Source organism: Artibeus jamaicensis, unplaced genomic scaffold, assembly GCF_021234435.1.
Source record: "Artibeus jamaicensis isolate MK-2021 breed Jamaican fruit bat unplaced genomic scaffold, CSHL_Jam_final contig_2002, whole genome shotgun sequence".
Classification (NCBI taxonomy): Eukaryota; Metazoa; Chordata; class Mammalia; order Chiroptera; family Phyllostomidae; genus Artibeus; species Artibeus jamaicensis.
This window is the reverse complement of record NW_026521408.1, coordinates 15,494-33,817: the sequence shown is the minus strand read 5'-3', so window position 1 is coordinate 33,817 and position 18,324 is coordinate 15,494. Positions and strand designations below refer to the sequence as shown.

Sequence of the window (18,324 nt, the reverse complement as noted above, 5' to 3'; positions counted from 1 at the left end):
GTTTTTGATTTGTAAGTATCATGTGAGCTAACAGTGGCCCCCACCACAGAAAGCCTTAGAGGGACTCTCCACGCTACATCATCATGCAGGGGAGGAGCTTCACCTCCTCCCAATTCCCAAATATTTTCCACTCCAGCCTGGCTTGTCTATGGAAGGGCTTTCTACTTTTATCAGTTACTATTCATTAGCTGAACAAGTTAGAAAATGGAAAACACTGTACTATCTTCTCTTCCTAATTCATGCTTTCTGCTGCATTTGCATTATTGAAGTAGATTTCTCTAAGCTTGAGTTTTTACTCAGAAACTAAATCCACACAAAAGAAACAAGTGATTCAGCTGAGACGCTCACTGAGGCAGTTTACCCTCCCTGCACCCCACAGTGATGAAAGGGTCATGGGTGGAAGGTGTTGAAGTGCAAGTTGCTTAATTTTGCTGCTGAGCTTCATTCCTCTGAGTGGGACCAGGGTTTTCTATCCCAAAATATACCTTTTGGAGTATTGATTATTTCAAGCTGATTATTTTTAAGAAACAAAAGATTCAGAAAGAAACTCGGATCCTCCCCCCCTTTAACTTCCAAAAGAAATTCAGATAGGAAAACCTGCTTCAGGAAGAAACCCTCAGCACAGTGACCTTAGCACACGAGAAGTTAGTGGCAGGCGGGGAGGATCCAAGCAAAAGCCCGTCTGTTGGACTTCTCTCCTGTGCCCCAAGGTTTCTGGGTGGCTCAGCAAGAATTTGCTGACCACATGTTTGCTACTTTTCATCTAACCTGTGAGTTGCTTGCCTCCCCTGTGAAGTCCCAGACCCCTGCTTCCCTCTCCTTGGTCCGGAATAGCACAGAAGCCACACTGCCCCATGTGTCCTCAGGTCCCACATTCTTGTGGAACCCATGTATGCACATCCTAAGTCTGGTCATTTTCTCATATTAATTTGATCATTGCTAGGGCAGCAGGAAGATCTTAGAAAGCTGGGAGAAAACTTACGTTTCCATTCCCACACGACCCGGAGACTTAATGACATCTGGGGCCTAAGTGTTAATATTATCAGGATTAGTTACAATACATAATTACAATGGTACAAAAGGTGGAAACAAGTGCTTGAGTTGAGCCCGTGAATCTGATCAATGATTCCTCGGAAGCAATACACTTCACACTGTTTGAAGGTTAAATCACCCTACCCCACTCCAGGGTCTCTGTGGTTCAACCAACATTTGTCAATATAGCTATCAGTAGTTCCTCTGTTACGTGGTAAAATTCTCAAGTCATATATACAAAGAAAAGCCCCATGTGGTTCAAAGATTCCTAAACTCATACAGAGTGGCTAACGCTACTGTTAATTCAAAACCTGGCTGCAACATGTCTTAAAAAATTACCATTTGAGGAAAGCCCAGCCCAAGTGGTAAGGAATCCCCTTTACTGAAAACATTCTAGCTTCTACTTCCTTTAGTCAAAATCTAACTTATCACAATCAACACAAACTCATGACTAAAACACATGAGTTGGACCTGACATGCTTGGTGGGGGGACGGGGAATTGAGGTGGGGGGTGGCACAAAACTGCCACACATGAGTAAGGAGCAAATTTAAGATGCTTAATAAAGTACTCAATTACTGTGATAAAAACTTTAAGCTTAATTCAAGGTCTGGGGGTATATCAGTCAGGGCTCTACCAGAGAGAACCTTGGTCCAGAATAGGCTGGACCTCGGTCAGTAGGCTATATGTATGGAAAAAGATTTATTATAAGGAATTGGCTTTTGCAATTGTAGGCACTGGCAAGTCTCAAATCTGGAGCAGGTACTGATGGTGGAAACCTCAGTTTCTCCTCTTGAGGCCTTTCAACTGATGGGATGAAACTTGCCCAGGTAACTGTGAATAATCTCTTTTAATAAAGTAAACAAATTATAGAAGCTCTCTAGCTTAGCCAAGTTGATTGTCACAAGAGACAGAGTAGAAGTTCAAACACGGTCCTCACCTTCAGGTATCTGAACTAGCACTTGTTTTGTGGGATGGGAGAGGAGAGAAGACACATTAATGATTACCAACAGGCAAAAGGCTGATGGGTGCAGTGGTTCTTGATCTTTTGGATAGACACCGAGAAAAGGAGAGAGGCGGGGGAGTCTTGCAGTGTTTAAGGGTGCAGTATTTGATGAATGAATCTCTTGTATTTCCTCTATTGATTACAAACTACACAGAATTATTTTTCCTTCTCTCTGATCATCCCATTTTTTCTTATTCAATTCCCGTATTTTTTGCATGCCCTCATTTTCACTTACTGTTCTCATGTATCTTCATGCCATATTTCCTTGTCCAGTGTTTTTATTAACCTCCAGCTTTTGATCTATTTTGTTTCACTCTACTTTTCACCGCACTTCCACCAGGAACATAGACTTGCATCCCAGGAACCGGGACTAGGTCATGTACAAGTCCTCCTACTCCTCCCAACCAGAGCTGCTGGGCATCAATCCATTGTCTTAGCTGAGTAATAGGGGCAGGGAAAGCTGTACCGCAGGTAAATGCTGGATAATGAGATGTTACATACAAAGGCGTGAAGCAGGCAATGGACTTGTTTAGTGTCACTGTAGTCAGAGGCCAAGAAGAAAGGGGCTACAGACAACTGTACCTGAACAGCAATAAAAATAATAATAATACAAGAAAGGGACTACAGGAAGAGGGCTCAGCTCAGTCTCTGGTTAGAGCAACGATGGAACAAACTTAAACTGGGTGAGCTCCTCATCTCCAAAGATATTTCAAAGATGGGCTGGATGAGAATAATCATTGGTGTAGAAATGACTCAAGTACAAGTGAGAGATACTGCACTCTTTTTTTGAAACACCCAGACTTGGGGCCAGAGATAATACAGTTACAGATCTTGAAGTTAAATTAAGAATATCATGATGATTCATGGCTCTTCTCTTTTCATGAGAAGCTAACTGGAATGTGCATCTACTCCCCCGATTTACTTAGATTTAGGAGATCTTTCTATGCTCTTCACAAGCATTAGTTCTCCTACAGTCAGTCCGAATCTGGCTGCAAGCAAGAGTGAAAAGACACAATCAGACCCACCCACCCACGCTACCTTCCAGGTGAGGCAAATACAAGACTTTAATAAGCAGTAAAGAAAAGATGGCTAAGTACTGCCCACTGTTGCTCAAGGGCTGTGGCTGGGCTGGACAGATGCTCAGCCTCATGCCAATGCCTGCAAGCTTTCTTGGATGTAGGGCACAAACATTCCTGCAGAACGACTCAGGCAAACTTTGCTAAGTCATAGAAGAGCTGATTGAACACCACATTTAACTGATGCAACAGGACACTGAGTCAGAGCCAGGAAACACCCACCGTGCAGAGCCCAGGGAGGTGCTCAGGGGAGGAGATGGAGTGCAAGATGAACATGCCACCAGGCTGCGGGACACCAAGCCACACATTTCACTGATGGCTAAAGGTGTGGGTTAAACCCTCTGCAGGCATTTTGGCTACACCTGTCGGATCATAGAAGCACAACAGGGAAACTCACTGCCAGGAGTAATTCCATGAGAAGACTCTACAAGGAGAGACTGTGCGTGCAAAGGGGCTCATGAAACATTATCAAGGCAGAAGACTTGAGGCCACCTTAAAACAAGGTTAGATTTTAAAAAGATCAACTGAGTGAAATATCATGAAGCCATTAAAAAAAAAAAGAATACCTGAGGAAAGTATTCTTAATAGAAACTAGACAGGAACACAGAAAAATAAAAGCCATTTGACTTAGGATAGGGGAAACACAGGTGGTATGTTTTTCTTTGAATATTCTTTAAAATAAATCTCTTACATAGAAACAAATCAAGAAATGAAAGAGAAAAAGAGGAAAGACTTTGTTCTAATGCCAGGGGTGTTCCAGAGCTCTTTAGGTACCAGGGGTCAACACTTGGGTGTGTTTGTTCATGCTGTGCTGTGCTTGTAACAATGCTTTCAGGGAGAAACAGTATTATAGAGCCTAAAAAAATGGAAAAGGTCTTGAACTTCAAAACAAACACAGCAAAAGAATCTTATCTTTTTGTGCAAATGTGAAGAAGTGTTCTACCATTCAGCAAGGGCAAGGATCATTGGTGGGTCTTCTGGGAATAAAATGTTTTACAAAGACATTTGAATCAAAGAATATAAGCCCCATTCCGAAACCAGAGGCACAGCACACCCCCTCTCTGTGCCCAGGTCCAGGTCCCAGGCCATGGAAGCAAAGAGGCCAGGCAACAAGGCTACACCTTGTGACCTGTCACCTGCAGCTGCCCTTCTGGGCCTTTTCTCTTGAGAACCCCCAACCTTCCTTCAATCTTCGATTCCAAAGGCCCATTACCTCCTCCTGCCTGATAACTTTCCAACTCACAGTGGAGGAGCTAAAATCCACCATTTATATTCATTGATGAATTATCTGTTGGTGGTCATTACTAGTCAGGTGTCAGCATAATGGCCTTTTCATTTACTTTTCTTTTAGCGTTACAACACTGATGTAGGAGCTCTTACTTTAAACTCTACTAAAGCAATCCCAGGTAGGCCAAGCAGGTTTTCTTTTAATTAGGTATGTGGTTGATTGTTTTCATTATGCTTGTCTGGTAACGGGGCTGGAAGTGTCCCTAAAATAATAAATCTGCTTTCAGTAGGGCTTTGTTGCTAACCAATTTGCCTAATGAGAAAGTTACCTTCCATAAAATAATACATACAATTATAAAAAATGGTCTACTTCTTAAAGACACCAACTTCTAGAAGTAGTTCTAATTGACTGGTGACTCCCAGCCAGCAAACCACATTTCCAGACAGAAGAGAATTCGCTGCTGCAGCACTCACATCCTCACCGATGGTTCTGGAGAAAAGTCGCACTCTGTGCACACCTTCTTCAATCGCCAGCCTTCTTGAGAGAGTCCTGCACTCCCCAAGACCCACATCCCATGCATGGTCTCATATCCTGAGCCCCATTTGGTCTGGGTCTTCCCAACTACATGGCTGACTCCACATTGCATATGAAGGGCCTCTACTTAACTGACCCTCGCCCAGTGGTCAGAGCTGCGCCATGGGTGTGGGTTCTGATACAGTTCTGTGACTTCTTAAAATGCCAAGACCCTTGTTGTCCATTCAGTGCTTCCCTGTGGATGAAAAGCATCACCCTCTCTCTGAACAAAAGGCCATGGATAGAAAGCTCTCCCAACTTGAAGCCAGTGAGGAAGCAGGTCTCAATCTATGTGGAGGCTAGTCCTGGCGATGGAGGTGCCACATCTGCTCCAAAGACCCTGAAGTCCCCACAGGAGTCCCGATTGAGCTGGAACACAGACATGGGTAGAGCTAAGGAGAAGGACAGTCATGGCAGGTGGGCTTTGGTAAACTGCATGGCCTGAGAGAGCTGGAGAAGTGAGAGCTAAGAGAACTCCTTAGCGTCCTGAGCTGATGATCTTGCTGCCACAGACAAGCCAAGCCCCAGGTTCTGAAAGGCAAGAAAGATAGAGGCCAGGTGAGCACAAGGACAATGAGCGCAGGGATGTGAGCGAGGCAGGATGGTCAGCATGTTCCACTTGCTGGAGGGCAGGAGATGGTTCCCTCAGCCTCATGCTTACCACTGATTGGGTGTATTTCCACCCAAATGGCAGAAATGACAGAATGGCAGAAAAACATTTTGGAAAAAGTTTGGCTGGGTGAATTTTTGACCTGGAGAGAAAAGGAAAAGAAAGGCATGGTGACCCAGGGCAAACGGTGATGGGCAATTGGCAGACTCTGTGTCCACTGCACCTGAACCCAGGCAGAAGAACACAAAAGAAGGAACTATACAAAAACAAACAACAAAACCAAAATGACTAAAAGATAAACAACAAAAAAAGAAACAAAAGTAGAAAGAAACAAAGTATAAAAAAGAAGGAACCACAAACTATGGATGGGACAGGCAAGAGTGCAACAGAACCCAAGTTGGGACTCAGGGTGGGACCCACTGTGGGACAAGAAGAGAGAGAAAACTAACTGCCTTCCTTCAGGGCCATGTGTGAGGCAGGAGAGCTGCCCAAGTGGATCCTAACGGAGGACCCCAGCCAGCACTGCAACAGGGAAACAGAGGTGACTCATTCCTATGACATGAAGCTCAGGGCAGGGTGAGGTAAGGTGCTCAGAGATTCCCACAGCTCAGTGGGCAAGGGCGCTGCAGGCTGGTTCTCTCGACCACAGGAGATTCACTCAGACACTTTACACATGATTTCTTTAATAAAATTAAAACCTTAAGCTCTTAAGTTTAAATTTTAAAATCCATAATATGCAGAAACTCCTACAGCTGAGAGTGTAGTATGGAGGGCCTTGCTTCTCTCCTGGCTCCTTTAACTCCCCTTCACGTCCTGGCCTGTTGTTCTACATGCCTCTTCTTGCCAAGTACATAGATGTTGCCACTTTCTGTACCATAATATTTCACTCAAACCTCAGCTTTTTCTTGCTGGACAGGTGCCAGGGGAGCCACAGCCTGAAGCAGTGCATAGTGTCTGCAACACTCCCTCCAAAGAAAAACTTCAACACAGCCCCACCTTCCTGCTACCAGGAAGTAACTGACTGCCTGGAATGTGCTTTCTCTTGATGAGATTCTGAAGCCACAGGACAACTGCTGCCTTCTTGGTCCCAAAATCTGTGAAATCAGTGACTGAGCTTCTCCAGTGTCTTCTTTTCATCCTCATTGCCCCATTTTGTACTATTTTTCTTCCAAAAGTAGAAGTCTGAGTAATGGGCAGATAATGTCACAAAGCACCTGCTCAGGGTGATATTTAAGGAAAAATGTCATCAGAGGAATGACAGGGCCTCCCCAGACTGTCAGAAAAAGACGAGCCGTGGGGGCAGCATGCTGTTGGAGATGTGAGAAGGAAACATCTTGGGGATTAATGAGAACTGCAGAAGTGGATCCAGGTTGATACTGCTTCATGAAAGGAGAGAAGACCAAAGACTGCCTACCGCTTTGTGGCCTCAGCACATGTGAGGGAAATGTAAGAGGTCGTGATAGCAGTAAATTCACAATTTTAGGTCATCTTTCTGTCCCTGAAATATGTTCACCTCAGCAGTTGGTCCCCTTTGTGTCACCTCCCCACCATAAAGAAGCTCGTCGTGCACTGTAACTTAAGGGTAACAATTCCTCATGTGCAGGTTGCTTGTTCCCTGGCCAACAGGGGCCCCTGACCCCCAGCCCTGCCCCAGGAGGATGCAAGGCCTCTTGAATAAAAGGACCCTGCTTGTTTCGCCTCATACCCTGAAGGAACCTGCTTCTGTTCACACAGGCCCATGACTAATATGAGGAAACCTGACCATAACTCATATCCCTTGTCCCAGAATCAAAAGGCTAGATGAGGATGGCTGGGAGTGAGTGTGTGGCCAACATGACAGGACAATGCTGTCTGGGGCTTGGGGAGGCCAGTTCTGGTTTGGAACAGCAATTCACATCCTCTGGGAAGTGATAGCCTCACATTCGTTTTTCTGGTGTATTTGTTTTATTCAAGAGTGAATTAAAAACATTTTAAAATAGATGTTCATATCTTTGGGGGATAACCAGAGGTATTCAGTATCATAAAACTAGGACTGAAAATGATTCCTCTAAAGTGACCATGTGAATGCCTTCCCACTAAGCAAAAAGAAGGTGGTTAGAGCTGCAGGTTTATCTAATGTAAGCCTGCGTCAGAGGTAAAGAGTCAGAAACAAGAAATATACAGACACAGAAAAACATGGAAGGAGAAAAGACAAATAAAAGATGATAGAAAATACAGATCTCACTGAAATCAAGATTAAGACTCTAGCAGTTAAAAGTTAAATTAGTATTTAATGTTCCATTAAGGAAGAAAAATGCTGCCAATAAAACTAAGATGTTGAAATGTAAAAAAAAAAAAGTTTATCTTAGAACAGATGCAATATAATACACAGAGACTTTGAGGCCAAGGTCTCCCTGGGCAGTGAGCCACAGCTTCTTTCGACTTTAATGTGCACATGAGCCTCCTGTAAGCCCGTTTCTGTGCAGACTACAGTCCTGCATGTGCAGGGTGGGAGGCTGCGTTTCCAACCAACTTCCGGGCTGATGCTGCCATCTGTAAGCCCTGGACCTCAAAGGAATAGCAAGGATGAGAGCACATCAGCTCAGTGAAACTCATGGGTGACAACTGTCACACAGAAAAACAGACACTGTTTTCAAGGACTCAGAAAACTGTATGACATGCCAGGCATGTTCTCAGCCCTTTATGTATATTGACCCATCCAATCTTCATCATATTCTAGGTCTACTGTCACCTCCACTTACACATGAAGACACAGAAGCACAGAGGTGCACTTTTGAATCCCTGCCTGTCTGTGGGATATGAATCAGATCACCAAACTTCTCAGGCTAATGTCTTCATTTGTAAAGGCAAAAATAGCATGGTTTTAAGATTGGATAACTGGAAAATATCTGAAAATTCTGAGAAAGTAAAGTACTCTGTAAACTCTGAAACAATGCACAGGTTGAAGTCACTGATGAACAAAGGATTCCAGGGGGTTCCTGGCATCACGTCCTTATTCCTACGTCACTCTGATGAGGCACACTAGACAGAAACCCCAACTGCACTAACCAGCAACAGCCTCACTGTTAATATCTCCGTGTGATCTCTGGGGTCCACTATTAACTAGAAAAATTCCTCATAACACTCGGCATTCACATCTGACAATAAAGCTTGAAGACAAAGTTCTGGAATCCCAAAGGGTCCCTCTGGGTCCCACAGACTATCCCTCCCTGATGAAAATCCAAGAATTGAGCTTTCGCAGCTCAGGGCCCAGGGAGCAGAGATCCAGACAGGCACTCCCATTGCTCAGAAGAATGAGTAAGACCCGAGCTCATCACTCTCCACAAACCAGCACCCACAAGCATGTCCACCAGGCTGAGAACCTGCTCCTGGCCCCATGACTCAAGCCTGCTCACCTGCACTTACTTGTCCTCCATGGAGCAAGGATTTATGGGCAGTAAAAGCTCAGCTATGGTCTGGGTGTTGAGTTCAACACTACTACCCAGCTTCCCTGATTGTGCTCATTGGCTTAAGAACATCAGCATAAAGTCACATTCCTGGCCAACAGGATCCTGTCACCCAGTGACCCAATCTTGGGCTGCTGGACTACAGCCAGACTTGTCCATCTGGCATTTCCAAGCCTACAAGGGCAGCTCCATCCTGAATCTGGAAGGGAAAAAAACAGAGTAGGCATCTGTGAGACAACAACAGAACCACCTTCCACATTTCCTCAGATTCCTGGGTACCACCTTGCTTGTGGACAGCCCCTGCCCTTGCAGAGCTGTGTGGGGACAGACACATTCACAGGCAGTGACAGGACAGTGTGTCACAGTCTAGGATGCAGTAAAGACAAGGTGTTTCGTATTCCCAGCACTTTCCCTTTCTGACCTAGAATTGAAACCCGTGGCTTGGCTCCCCTCTCAAGCCCCACAGGCCAACACAGAAGCCTCTCTGCCCTATCTATCTTAAAATTTCCCTTTCATACTTGACTGCATGTATTAAAGTATACCATCACATTAGTAAGTGAATTTGAAAACAGGAAAACCACTGAGCAAGTCATTGAAACAAAAAATTGCCTCTTCAAACAAAATTGCTAAATGGACAAAGATAAAGAGAGAGCAGACCCTGCCATCCACTTCAGGAATAAAACCGGGGCTGTCACTACAGACCCTGCAGCTATGGAAAGGGTAATGAGAAAGTTCCACCAACAACTTTATGCTCAAAATTCAACAACTCAGAAGAAATGGACCAATTTTTCAAAAACCACAAACCACCCAAACTCAACCAAGATGAAACAGACAACCTGAGTGATTCTAGAACCACTAAAGAAGTAAAATTTATAATAAAAAAGAACTCTCTAGGCCCAAGTGGTTTCATAGAGAATTCTGCCAAGCAAAGAAGAACAGAAGAGGACAGAAAACTTCCCAACTCATTTTATACATTCTCACCTTAATATCTATGCAGTACTGCCTCAATATAAAAATAAAACAAAGATAGTAAAAGAAAGAAAGGAAACTATAGACCAGTATCTCTTCCAAACTTAGATGCAAAAAATTCTCAACATAAGCAAACTGAACCCATCAGTGTCTAGAATGAACGACACACCTCGACCAGATGGGATTTACTCCAGCCATGCGAGGCTGTTCAACACGAGAATGTCTGTCCAAATATCCTCCACATGAACAGAGTTAGCCAGTGGCAAAGCAGCTTCCTCTGTTCCTCTGACACCCATATCAGGATACTGCCAGTGCTGGGTGGGAAGGCAGGCCATCGTTTTGGCCAGGCCCCTGCCTGTCCCACTCTAGCTCATAACCCGGTGTGGGGGTGGGGCTCCTGGAAATCCACCGTTGGGTTAGATTTGTGCAGAACTGTTTACACAGGCATTAGGGAACAGTGTTCCTTGATCCACTGCTGACCCAGCACCCGAAAGTCAGGGCAGAAGCACACAGGCTCCTGCCCACGCAAGACCCCTTAGAGCTCTGGAATCAAGTTACCTTGTACCATTGCTACCCAGTCTGGCTAGCACACCAGCCCTGGCTGGGGTCGAGGGGAAAGGCTCTGTCAAATTTCAGTGTGTTTTGTTAATGCAGAAAGTAATGAACTACAGGCACCCATGAGTCCTTGAGTAGGGCGACTCTTGCTCATCTCAACTCACTTTCCTCACATACCCAGGTGGAGCCTTAGGAGCATCCACCCCCACACAAAACCCATCCCAGGAAGAGTATGTCACGGAAAGAGAAACTCTGCAAGGTCTCTGGATCTTTTAAACTTAAAATACATAAAAGTCTTTAATTTTACTTGTAAGACTTCCCAAATTCTGCTTCTTTTTACACTAGAGCTGCACTTAAATGTTCTGATTAACTTGGAACACCCTAAACCTAATTAAGTTTAAGTGGCTCTGAAATTGTGGGTTTTAGGGGTGTCTTCTGAGCCCAGCCCTGGCTGGCCCGCTGCACACATACAGGTGCGCTCAGGCGAAGGGCGGCTCTGAGGAGGCGTCCTCGCCTCTCTTGACTCTCAATACCTGACGTGAAAACAGACCTCCCAAAAGCAAAGGTTTTGTTTCAAGAAATTCATGCAATAAAGTCAAGAATTAAACCAGCCCCCATAAGAAGCAGAAACATTGATCTACTCTTCCTAGAAGGAGTGAGGTGGGGGTGGTGTCTCTACTGGGGTGCAGGACCCAGAAGTGGCCATATGGTCAACAGGAGGTATCCTGCACTAGTGAAGACCACGGCTTCCCTGCCCTGGGAAGCAACTACTTCAACAGCAGGTACACACCCAGTGTGCTAGTGGCCCTCTGGGTCTGGGAGGCCAAAACAGTGGCTGCCCCTCAGTGGTGATAGGAAAAGCAGGTGCAATACTGACAGCCCCACCCTCCTTCCGTATTCCCACCCCTTGAGCCCCAGCCCCTGCTGGAGAGACACTTCACTGTCACTGTAAGTCTTCTCAGCAGAGCTCAGGGATGCCCCACAGCTCTTCCATTCTACCCTCATCCCAACCTGGACAGGGGGACCTTTGGTTTCTACATCTGCCTTCATTCTCGTGGTCTGCAGATCACTTTATTTTTTAATTTACTTATTTTTTTTAATCCTCACCTGAAGAAATGTTTCCATTGATTTTTTCTTATAGAGAGGGAAAGGGAGAAAGAGAAACATCAATGTGAGAGAGAAACATTGATTAGTTGCCTTCTGTACACACCCGACTGGGGACTGAAACCACAACCTAGGCATGTGGCCTGACTGGGAATCGAACTAGCAACCTTGCAGTGCATGGAACAATGCTCCCCAACTGAGCCATGTGGCCAGGGCTCAACTTTATTTTCTTAAATTAATTATCCTCTAGACTTCCACCAAAGGCAATTTTTTTAGTTCTATTTGTGTGCTTTGTTAATCTCATTTTTGTGGCCTCTTCTCATTTTGCCACATTCACACTGAATGTGTGAAAAAATTGCCTTAAAACCTCTCAGCACTTGGTTCCCACAGGGACTCCAGGCATGTGGACCCCACGGCAGCCAGTGCAGTGACACAGGTGGGAATCCCCTTTCTCAGAAGCTGTATCGTCCCTGAAAACCAGCAGACCACACTCGGTCTGCCACGAGCGCTGGCAGGCAGCACAGTCCAAAGAAAGCTGGGCATAACGAGGCAATAAGAAGACCTGAGAAAGCAGCTAAATTCCATGACCACTCAACCTTCCCGCCTCTTGAACCAGTGAAGGGGACAGCAGAACCCTCTGTGGTTCTTCCCAGCTTGGGGCTTCCAGACTGCAGCCAGTTTCACTTTGAGGTCAGAACAGAATCCTTCCTGTGTGACTCCCACTCAAGTTCCCTTACCAGACTCTCTGAGTTTTCCCGTGAGGTGGCTCACATTTTTCAGACTGGAGAAAGCAAGATTTAACTCAGGGCTTTTCTTTCTGTCTTCAGGGTACTAAGCTACATTACAAATAAAAGTAAAAATTACCTTAAAACCTCCCACAATGTTTTACTGTAATACTGACTTTTTCTTATATCTATTATATTGTTCCCACACTCTAGGTAAGTAAAAATATTTTAAATAGATCTCCAAGGGGATACTTTTAGTTCAGTGTTTCTTTCCAATACCCTACCACCAATTGATGTTTAAGACATTCTACAATTGCTAAGTAATTCAAACTGCAAACTCAATGGTATAAACCCAAGCACTATCTTGCAGATGTAAAAGCGTTAAGTGGATTAAAATGGTGAGGACACAGAGTCACAGCTGTCATGTGACAAATGCACCAGGGAATGATGTCAGATGAAGAACTTCACAGGGCTGACACAGAATGCCAAACAGGGAGGCAGAATCCCACCGCACCCTGCACCGGGGAGCTGTGGAAGTGATGTCCTTGTCCCTGTCACAGGCTGGGACCTGCAGGCCTGCACAGGAGTCAGACAGGAGCAGTGGGCCCACTGCAGGTAGCAGTGCTGTCACCCCTGAGCCCAAACCTAGCCCTGCACCATGTCCCCATACAAATGTGGCGGGGGAGGGTGGACCGTGAGTACACTTCTTAGATCACATGCAGAGTCCTTAAATTAGAGAATGAAGTTAAATATGTACATATAAATAATGTCTGTTTCTATGTAAGACAAGCCTGTTACTAACAAGTGTAAGGATTATAATTATTTCTTCCTCAAGCTCTTGAAATAAATTGGGTTTCTTTAGCAAACACACTGTGTACTTTACTCAAAATACATTTTTTTTCCTCCACACCAGAGGCGTGGGGTCTGAGTCTATGGGAAATGCAGCATACCTCCCAGAGACAATTAGTGGCAACGACAGGTAGGGGCAGAAAAGTCCATCATCAGATGACTCTGTGTAACAGAGTGTCTTTAAACAATGAATACTGCGCTGGTGGTTTATTTTTGTTGCATTTTTCACTAAACCTGAGAGAACAGCTGGCCATCAGTTTCCAGAAACAGCAAGAAGTGCTGAGTGCTGACTTCCCACAGCCATGGCACCCAGGAAGTTGTTTCCGCTCTGCTTCCACTCTCGGCCAGAAACCACCTCCAATTCTGTCCCTTGCTCATCCCCATTTCCACCTCTACTCACACTGGCCAGGCCTCTGCCCTCTGTTCAGACCACCCCCACTTGGGCCCGCTGCTCATCCCCACTTCCACCCTCTACTCATCCCTGCTTCTGCCACCCCTCAGAGTGTCTCTGCAACTGTCCCCACTGGCCAGCACAGCCCGCACACCTGCACCAGCCTCCAGGCCTCACTGATGACCGCATATTGCAGGCGGTTCAGGACAAAGCCGTCGACCTCCTTCAGGACCCTGACCGGAGACTGTCCAATCTTCTGCATCAGGGCGTAGGTCCTATCCACTGTTGCAGGGGCTGTCTCTGGATGCGGGACCAGCTCCACCAGTGGGACATAATATGGAGGATTCACCTTATGAGACAGAGAGAGACAGTCAATGGAGCTCCGAAGTGTGGGCATCATTCTGCTGACCCAGCTCACCTACATCATATGTCAACTAAGCAGATTCCTTTCTGGAAAGGCCCCTTGGGTTCAGCAAACTTGAGAAACACAGTAGTTCACAATGAAGAGAGAGAAAAAAGGAACTCCAGCACCGGGCTGCATGGTTTTGTTTAAAGAATCATGACCCCATAGGAGTTGAAATTTGGAGATTCAGACCACCATCCTGCCCATTGCAGACATTCCCAAATCCCTGACCTCCAGGGGCTTTCAATGCTGCTGGCTGTGTAGAATTCACATCGACCCCAGCCACCCCTGCTGAGCCATGTCTTTCCGAGACAGTCACTGAAGGTCCTGAAATTCTACTGTGCCCATTAGAAACAACTGACAGCATCTTCCCAAAACTTGGCATTTCCTTAATTTTCCCATGTTGAGTCTTAAACATCAGCCTCCACAGTTGGACCTCACCTATAAATTGCAGCCCCAGAACCCATCCACAGCGTTGATCTGGGTTCACAGTCTAGGACAAAAGAGCCTGTCCTCGTGAGCAGGTCCTGACAGAAATGCATGCCTAGCCCAGCACTGAAACAGTTGGCTTTGGTTTCCTTCTTCCCTTCCTTCCTTCCTTCCTTCCCTCCCTCTCTCTTTCTTTCTTATTTAAGTATATTTTATTGATTATGCCATTACAGTTGTCCCATTTTTTCTCCCCTTTATTCCCCTCTGCCCTGCACCCTCCTCCCACCCGCATTCCCCCCACCCCTGCCTTAGTTCATGTCCATGGGCCGTACATATAAATTCTTTGGTTTCTCCATTTCCTATACTACTCTTTACACCACCTGTCTATTTTGTACCTACCATGTATGCTTCTTATTCTCTCTACCCTTCCCCCATTCACCCCTTCCCCATCCCCTCCCCACTGAAAACCCTCCCTGTGATCTCCATTTCTGTGATTCTGTTCCCATTCTAGTTGTTTGTTTAGGGTTTTTTTTGTGTGTGTTTGTTTTAGGTTCAGTTGTGAGTGCTGTCATTTTACTGTTCATAGTTTTGGTCATCTTCTTTTTCTTAGATAAGTCCTTCTAACATTTTATATAATAAGGGCTTTGTGATGATGAACTCTTTTAACTTGACCTTATCTGGGAAGCACTCTATCTGCCCTTCCATTCTAAATGAAAGTTTTGCTGGATAGAGCAATCTTGGATGTAGGTCCTTGACTTTTGTGACTTGGAATACTTCTTGCTAGCCTGTTCTTGCCTATAAGGTCTCTTTTGTGAAATTCACTGATAGTCTTATGGGAAGTCCTTTGTAGGTAAGCCTCTCCTTTTCTCTTGCTGCTTTTAAGATTTTCTCCTTCTCTTTAATCTTGAGTAATGTAATTCTGATGTGCCTTGGTGTGTGCTTCCTTGGACTAAACTTCTTTGGGACTTCCTGAACTTCCTGGACATCCTGGAAGTCTATTTTCTTTGCCAGATTAAGGAAGTCCTCCTGCATTATGTTTTCAAATAAGTTTTCAATTTCTTGCTCTGCCTCTTCTCCTTCTGGCACCCCTATGATTAGGATGTTGGAATGTTTATAGTTGTCCTGGAAGTTCCTAAGCCTCTCCTCACTTTTTAAAATTCTTGTTTCTTCATTCTGTTCTGGTTGAATGTTTATTTTTTCCTTCTGTTCCAAATCATTGATTTGAGTCCTGGTTTCCTACTCTTTATTGTTGGTTTCCTATATATCTTTCTTTATTTCACTTTTAATAGCCTTCACTTTTGCCTCTATTTTGTGACCATACTCAACCATTTCTATGAGCATCCTGATTACCAGTGTTTTGAACTCTGCATCAGACAGGTTGTCTAGCTCCTAGTCACTTAGTTCTTTTTCTGGAGTTTTGATCTCTTCTTTCATTTTGGCTATATTTCTTTGTCTTGGCACACCAGTCTGGATGAATGTTTCTTCTTTAACTCCTTGATTGCCAGACTTCCATATAGTTCGATTTTTTTGGCAGTTCTGATTGTTTTTTGTTTTTAAATTTCTTGTTGTCCTTCTTTTGGTTGTGTGAGGAGCAAAGCATATCTACCCAGGCCTCCATCTTGGCTGGAAGTCTTTGGTTTTCTTGGTTGACTTTGAAAATTACTAGAGAATTATCAAATGCCTACAAACAGTATCACTTAATACAACCCGACTAGCCTCAAGCAGTGCAGTAAACTGTTTCTCAAGTGTTGCTTGTAGGTTTTTTCCCTCTATACATGGGTGCAAATTAGTAGAACCTCACATTACCAAGTAACTACAAGAAGCTTCCATTTTAAAATGACACAACAGAAAAGGAAAAGAAAATATATTTCTTCTAGAACACTGCCTAGAAGAGGTAGATGGTCCACACACAGCTATACTTCAAAGGCTCCTGCTCTTGGCCTGTCCTGGTCACAGTCCCTTAGCTCTCTTAAAAAGTGAGAGGCCCTGGCTGGGTAGCTCAGTTGGTAAGAGTGTCATCCCAATACACAAGGTTGTGGGTTGATCCCCAGTCAGAGCACATACAAGAATCAACTGATGAATGCATAACTAAGTGGACCAACAAATAGATGTCTTTCTTCTTCTCTCTCTCTCTCAAATCAATGAATAAATAAAAAGAAAGTGAGAGAGGATGGCACCTGTTTTCAAATAAATTAAACCAATGCCTCACTTGAGTTACTTGTCTCCTGTCTTAATCACTGAACTCTTACAAAAGACATTTCACCTCTGGCCTTTTTAAAGAGTGGAATTATAAGAACTGGAAGCATGTCTGTGTCAGATGAACTTTATGTCAATGTACAGCAGGGATGCTGGCTCAGGATCTCTTCAGTGTTGTAAGCTTCATATAGCAAAACACAGATGGAGACAAACAGGTAAAACACATTTTTACATAATCTTTCTAGTTTCCTGTCTTCTTCCTCTTTGCAGGCTCTATGTCTTCCCACACCTTCTCTGAGTAATGGTGCTCCAGGTTGCACCCTTGGCCTCCTAGGAGGGCTTGTCAGGACATCAGCGCCACCATCAAGATGCTGGAACCTCACACAGAGCGTACCTCCCACTCTAGGCCCACATTTACAATTGTGTACTGGACTCTTTCCCTCGGACATCTCACAACCTGTCATAAATTAAACTCATACTTCTCCACCCCAACACATGTTCCTCTTCTTAGTTCTCTGTCTTAATAAGAACACCCAGCTTAGTACCATGAGAAGCATCCTTGGTCCTTCCCTCTTCCCCACCTCACCCACTTCCCATCAGTGACAAAAGTCTTCCCAATTATATTTACCTCCTCAAAAAATCATTCCCTGTGCTATATTTCTGGCTCAGGCCATCACTTCCAACTTGAGTCCCGGCACTCTCCTCTCTTCACTGGCCTCCCTGCAGGCTCACCCTCCCTGTCCCTGGCAGGGTGACCCTTTGGAAGGTGGAGCTATCAATCCATAGGAATAGAAAGGCGAATGGTGGTTGCCAAGGGCTTTGGAAGGAAAATTGGGAGTTGCTTCACGGTGACAGAGTTTCAGTTTTATAAGATGAAATGAGTTCTCAAGATGGACGGTGGTGATGGTTCCACCGCAGAGTGAATGTGCTTAATGCCACTGGACTGAACACTTAAAATGGTTCAGGTAGTAAATGTTATGTTATGTGTATTTTATCACAATGAAATTTTTTTGTAATTAAAAGGATGACCCTGGTCATACCACCTCCAGCACAGAGTCCTGCAGCAGTTCCCCAGCACCCACTATGAGAGCCACAGCTACACGGCTGGCCCTTTGCTGTGTTCCCAGGCTCCAGGTGGTGGGATGCTGGGCAAGGACCTCCAGGGCCTGAGATCATTCTCGCCACAGCAACTCCCCCTGCGACAGGAAACTAATCCCTGTTCCAGGCTCAGAGAAGGATCCTGACAATCATGACAGGTGCCCCTTAAATTTAATGTAGTATAGATAAGAGAAAGAAAGAAGAGAGAAAACCAATGTAAGTGATTCCACTAAAAAGGAAAGAATGGCTACTTTCTGAAATGTTCTTCCCCTTCTGGCAGGGATGCAGGACAGGCTTTCTGCTGTCAGTCTACAAGATAGAGCAATAGGCCACCAAGAAATGAGGAAAACAGTCCTGACTGGGTGGCTCAGTTGGTTGGAACATCATTTCATAAACCAAAATGTTGTGGGTTCGGTCCCCAGTCAGGCTGAGTATGGGAGGAAGCTGATCAATGTTTCTCTCTCCCTTCCTCTCTCTCAATAAACATGTCCTCGGGTGAACATTTTAAAAAATAAAAATAAAAATAAAAAAATAAATGGGGAAAAAAAAGGAGAAAAGAAGGTGATGTCCTTAAAGGTTAACCACAATGGTCCCTGGACTGAGCCGTGTTGGAGGCACATGAGGGGACTGTCTGAG

At 44.8% G+C, this 18,324-nt stretch overlaps 1 protein-coding gene across 1 annotated transcript in view; it reads right to left on the bottom strand.

The window, feature by feature from the left end:
- The window catches only part of LOC119042440 (lambda-crystallin homolog), a 37,326-nt gene that overhangs the window by 12,898 nt on the left and 6,104 nt on the right, over nucleotides 1-18,324 (bottom strand). Inside the window, exon 3 of the mRNA XM_053657950.1 lies at nucleotides 13,717-13,911. Within this exon, the coding sequence (XP_053513925.1) occupies nucleotides 13,717-13,911 (195 nt within the window). The remainder of the gene's footprint in view (nucleotides 1-13,716; nucleotides 13,912-18,324) is intronic.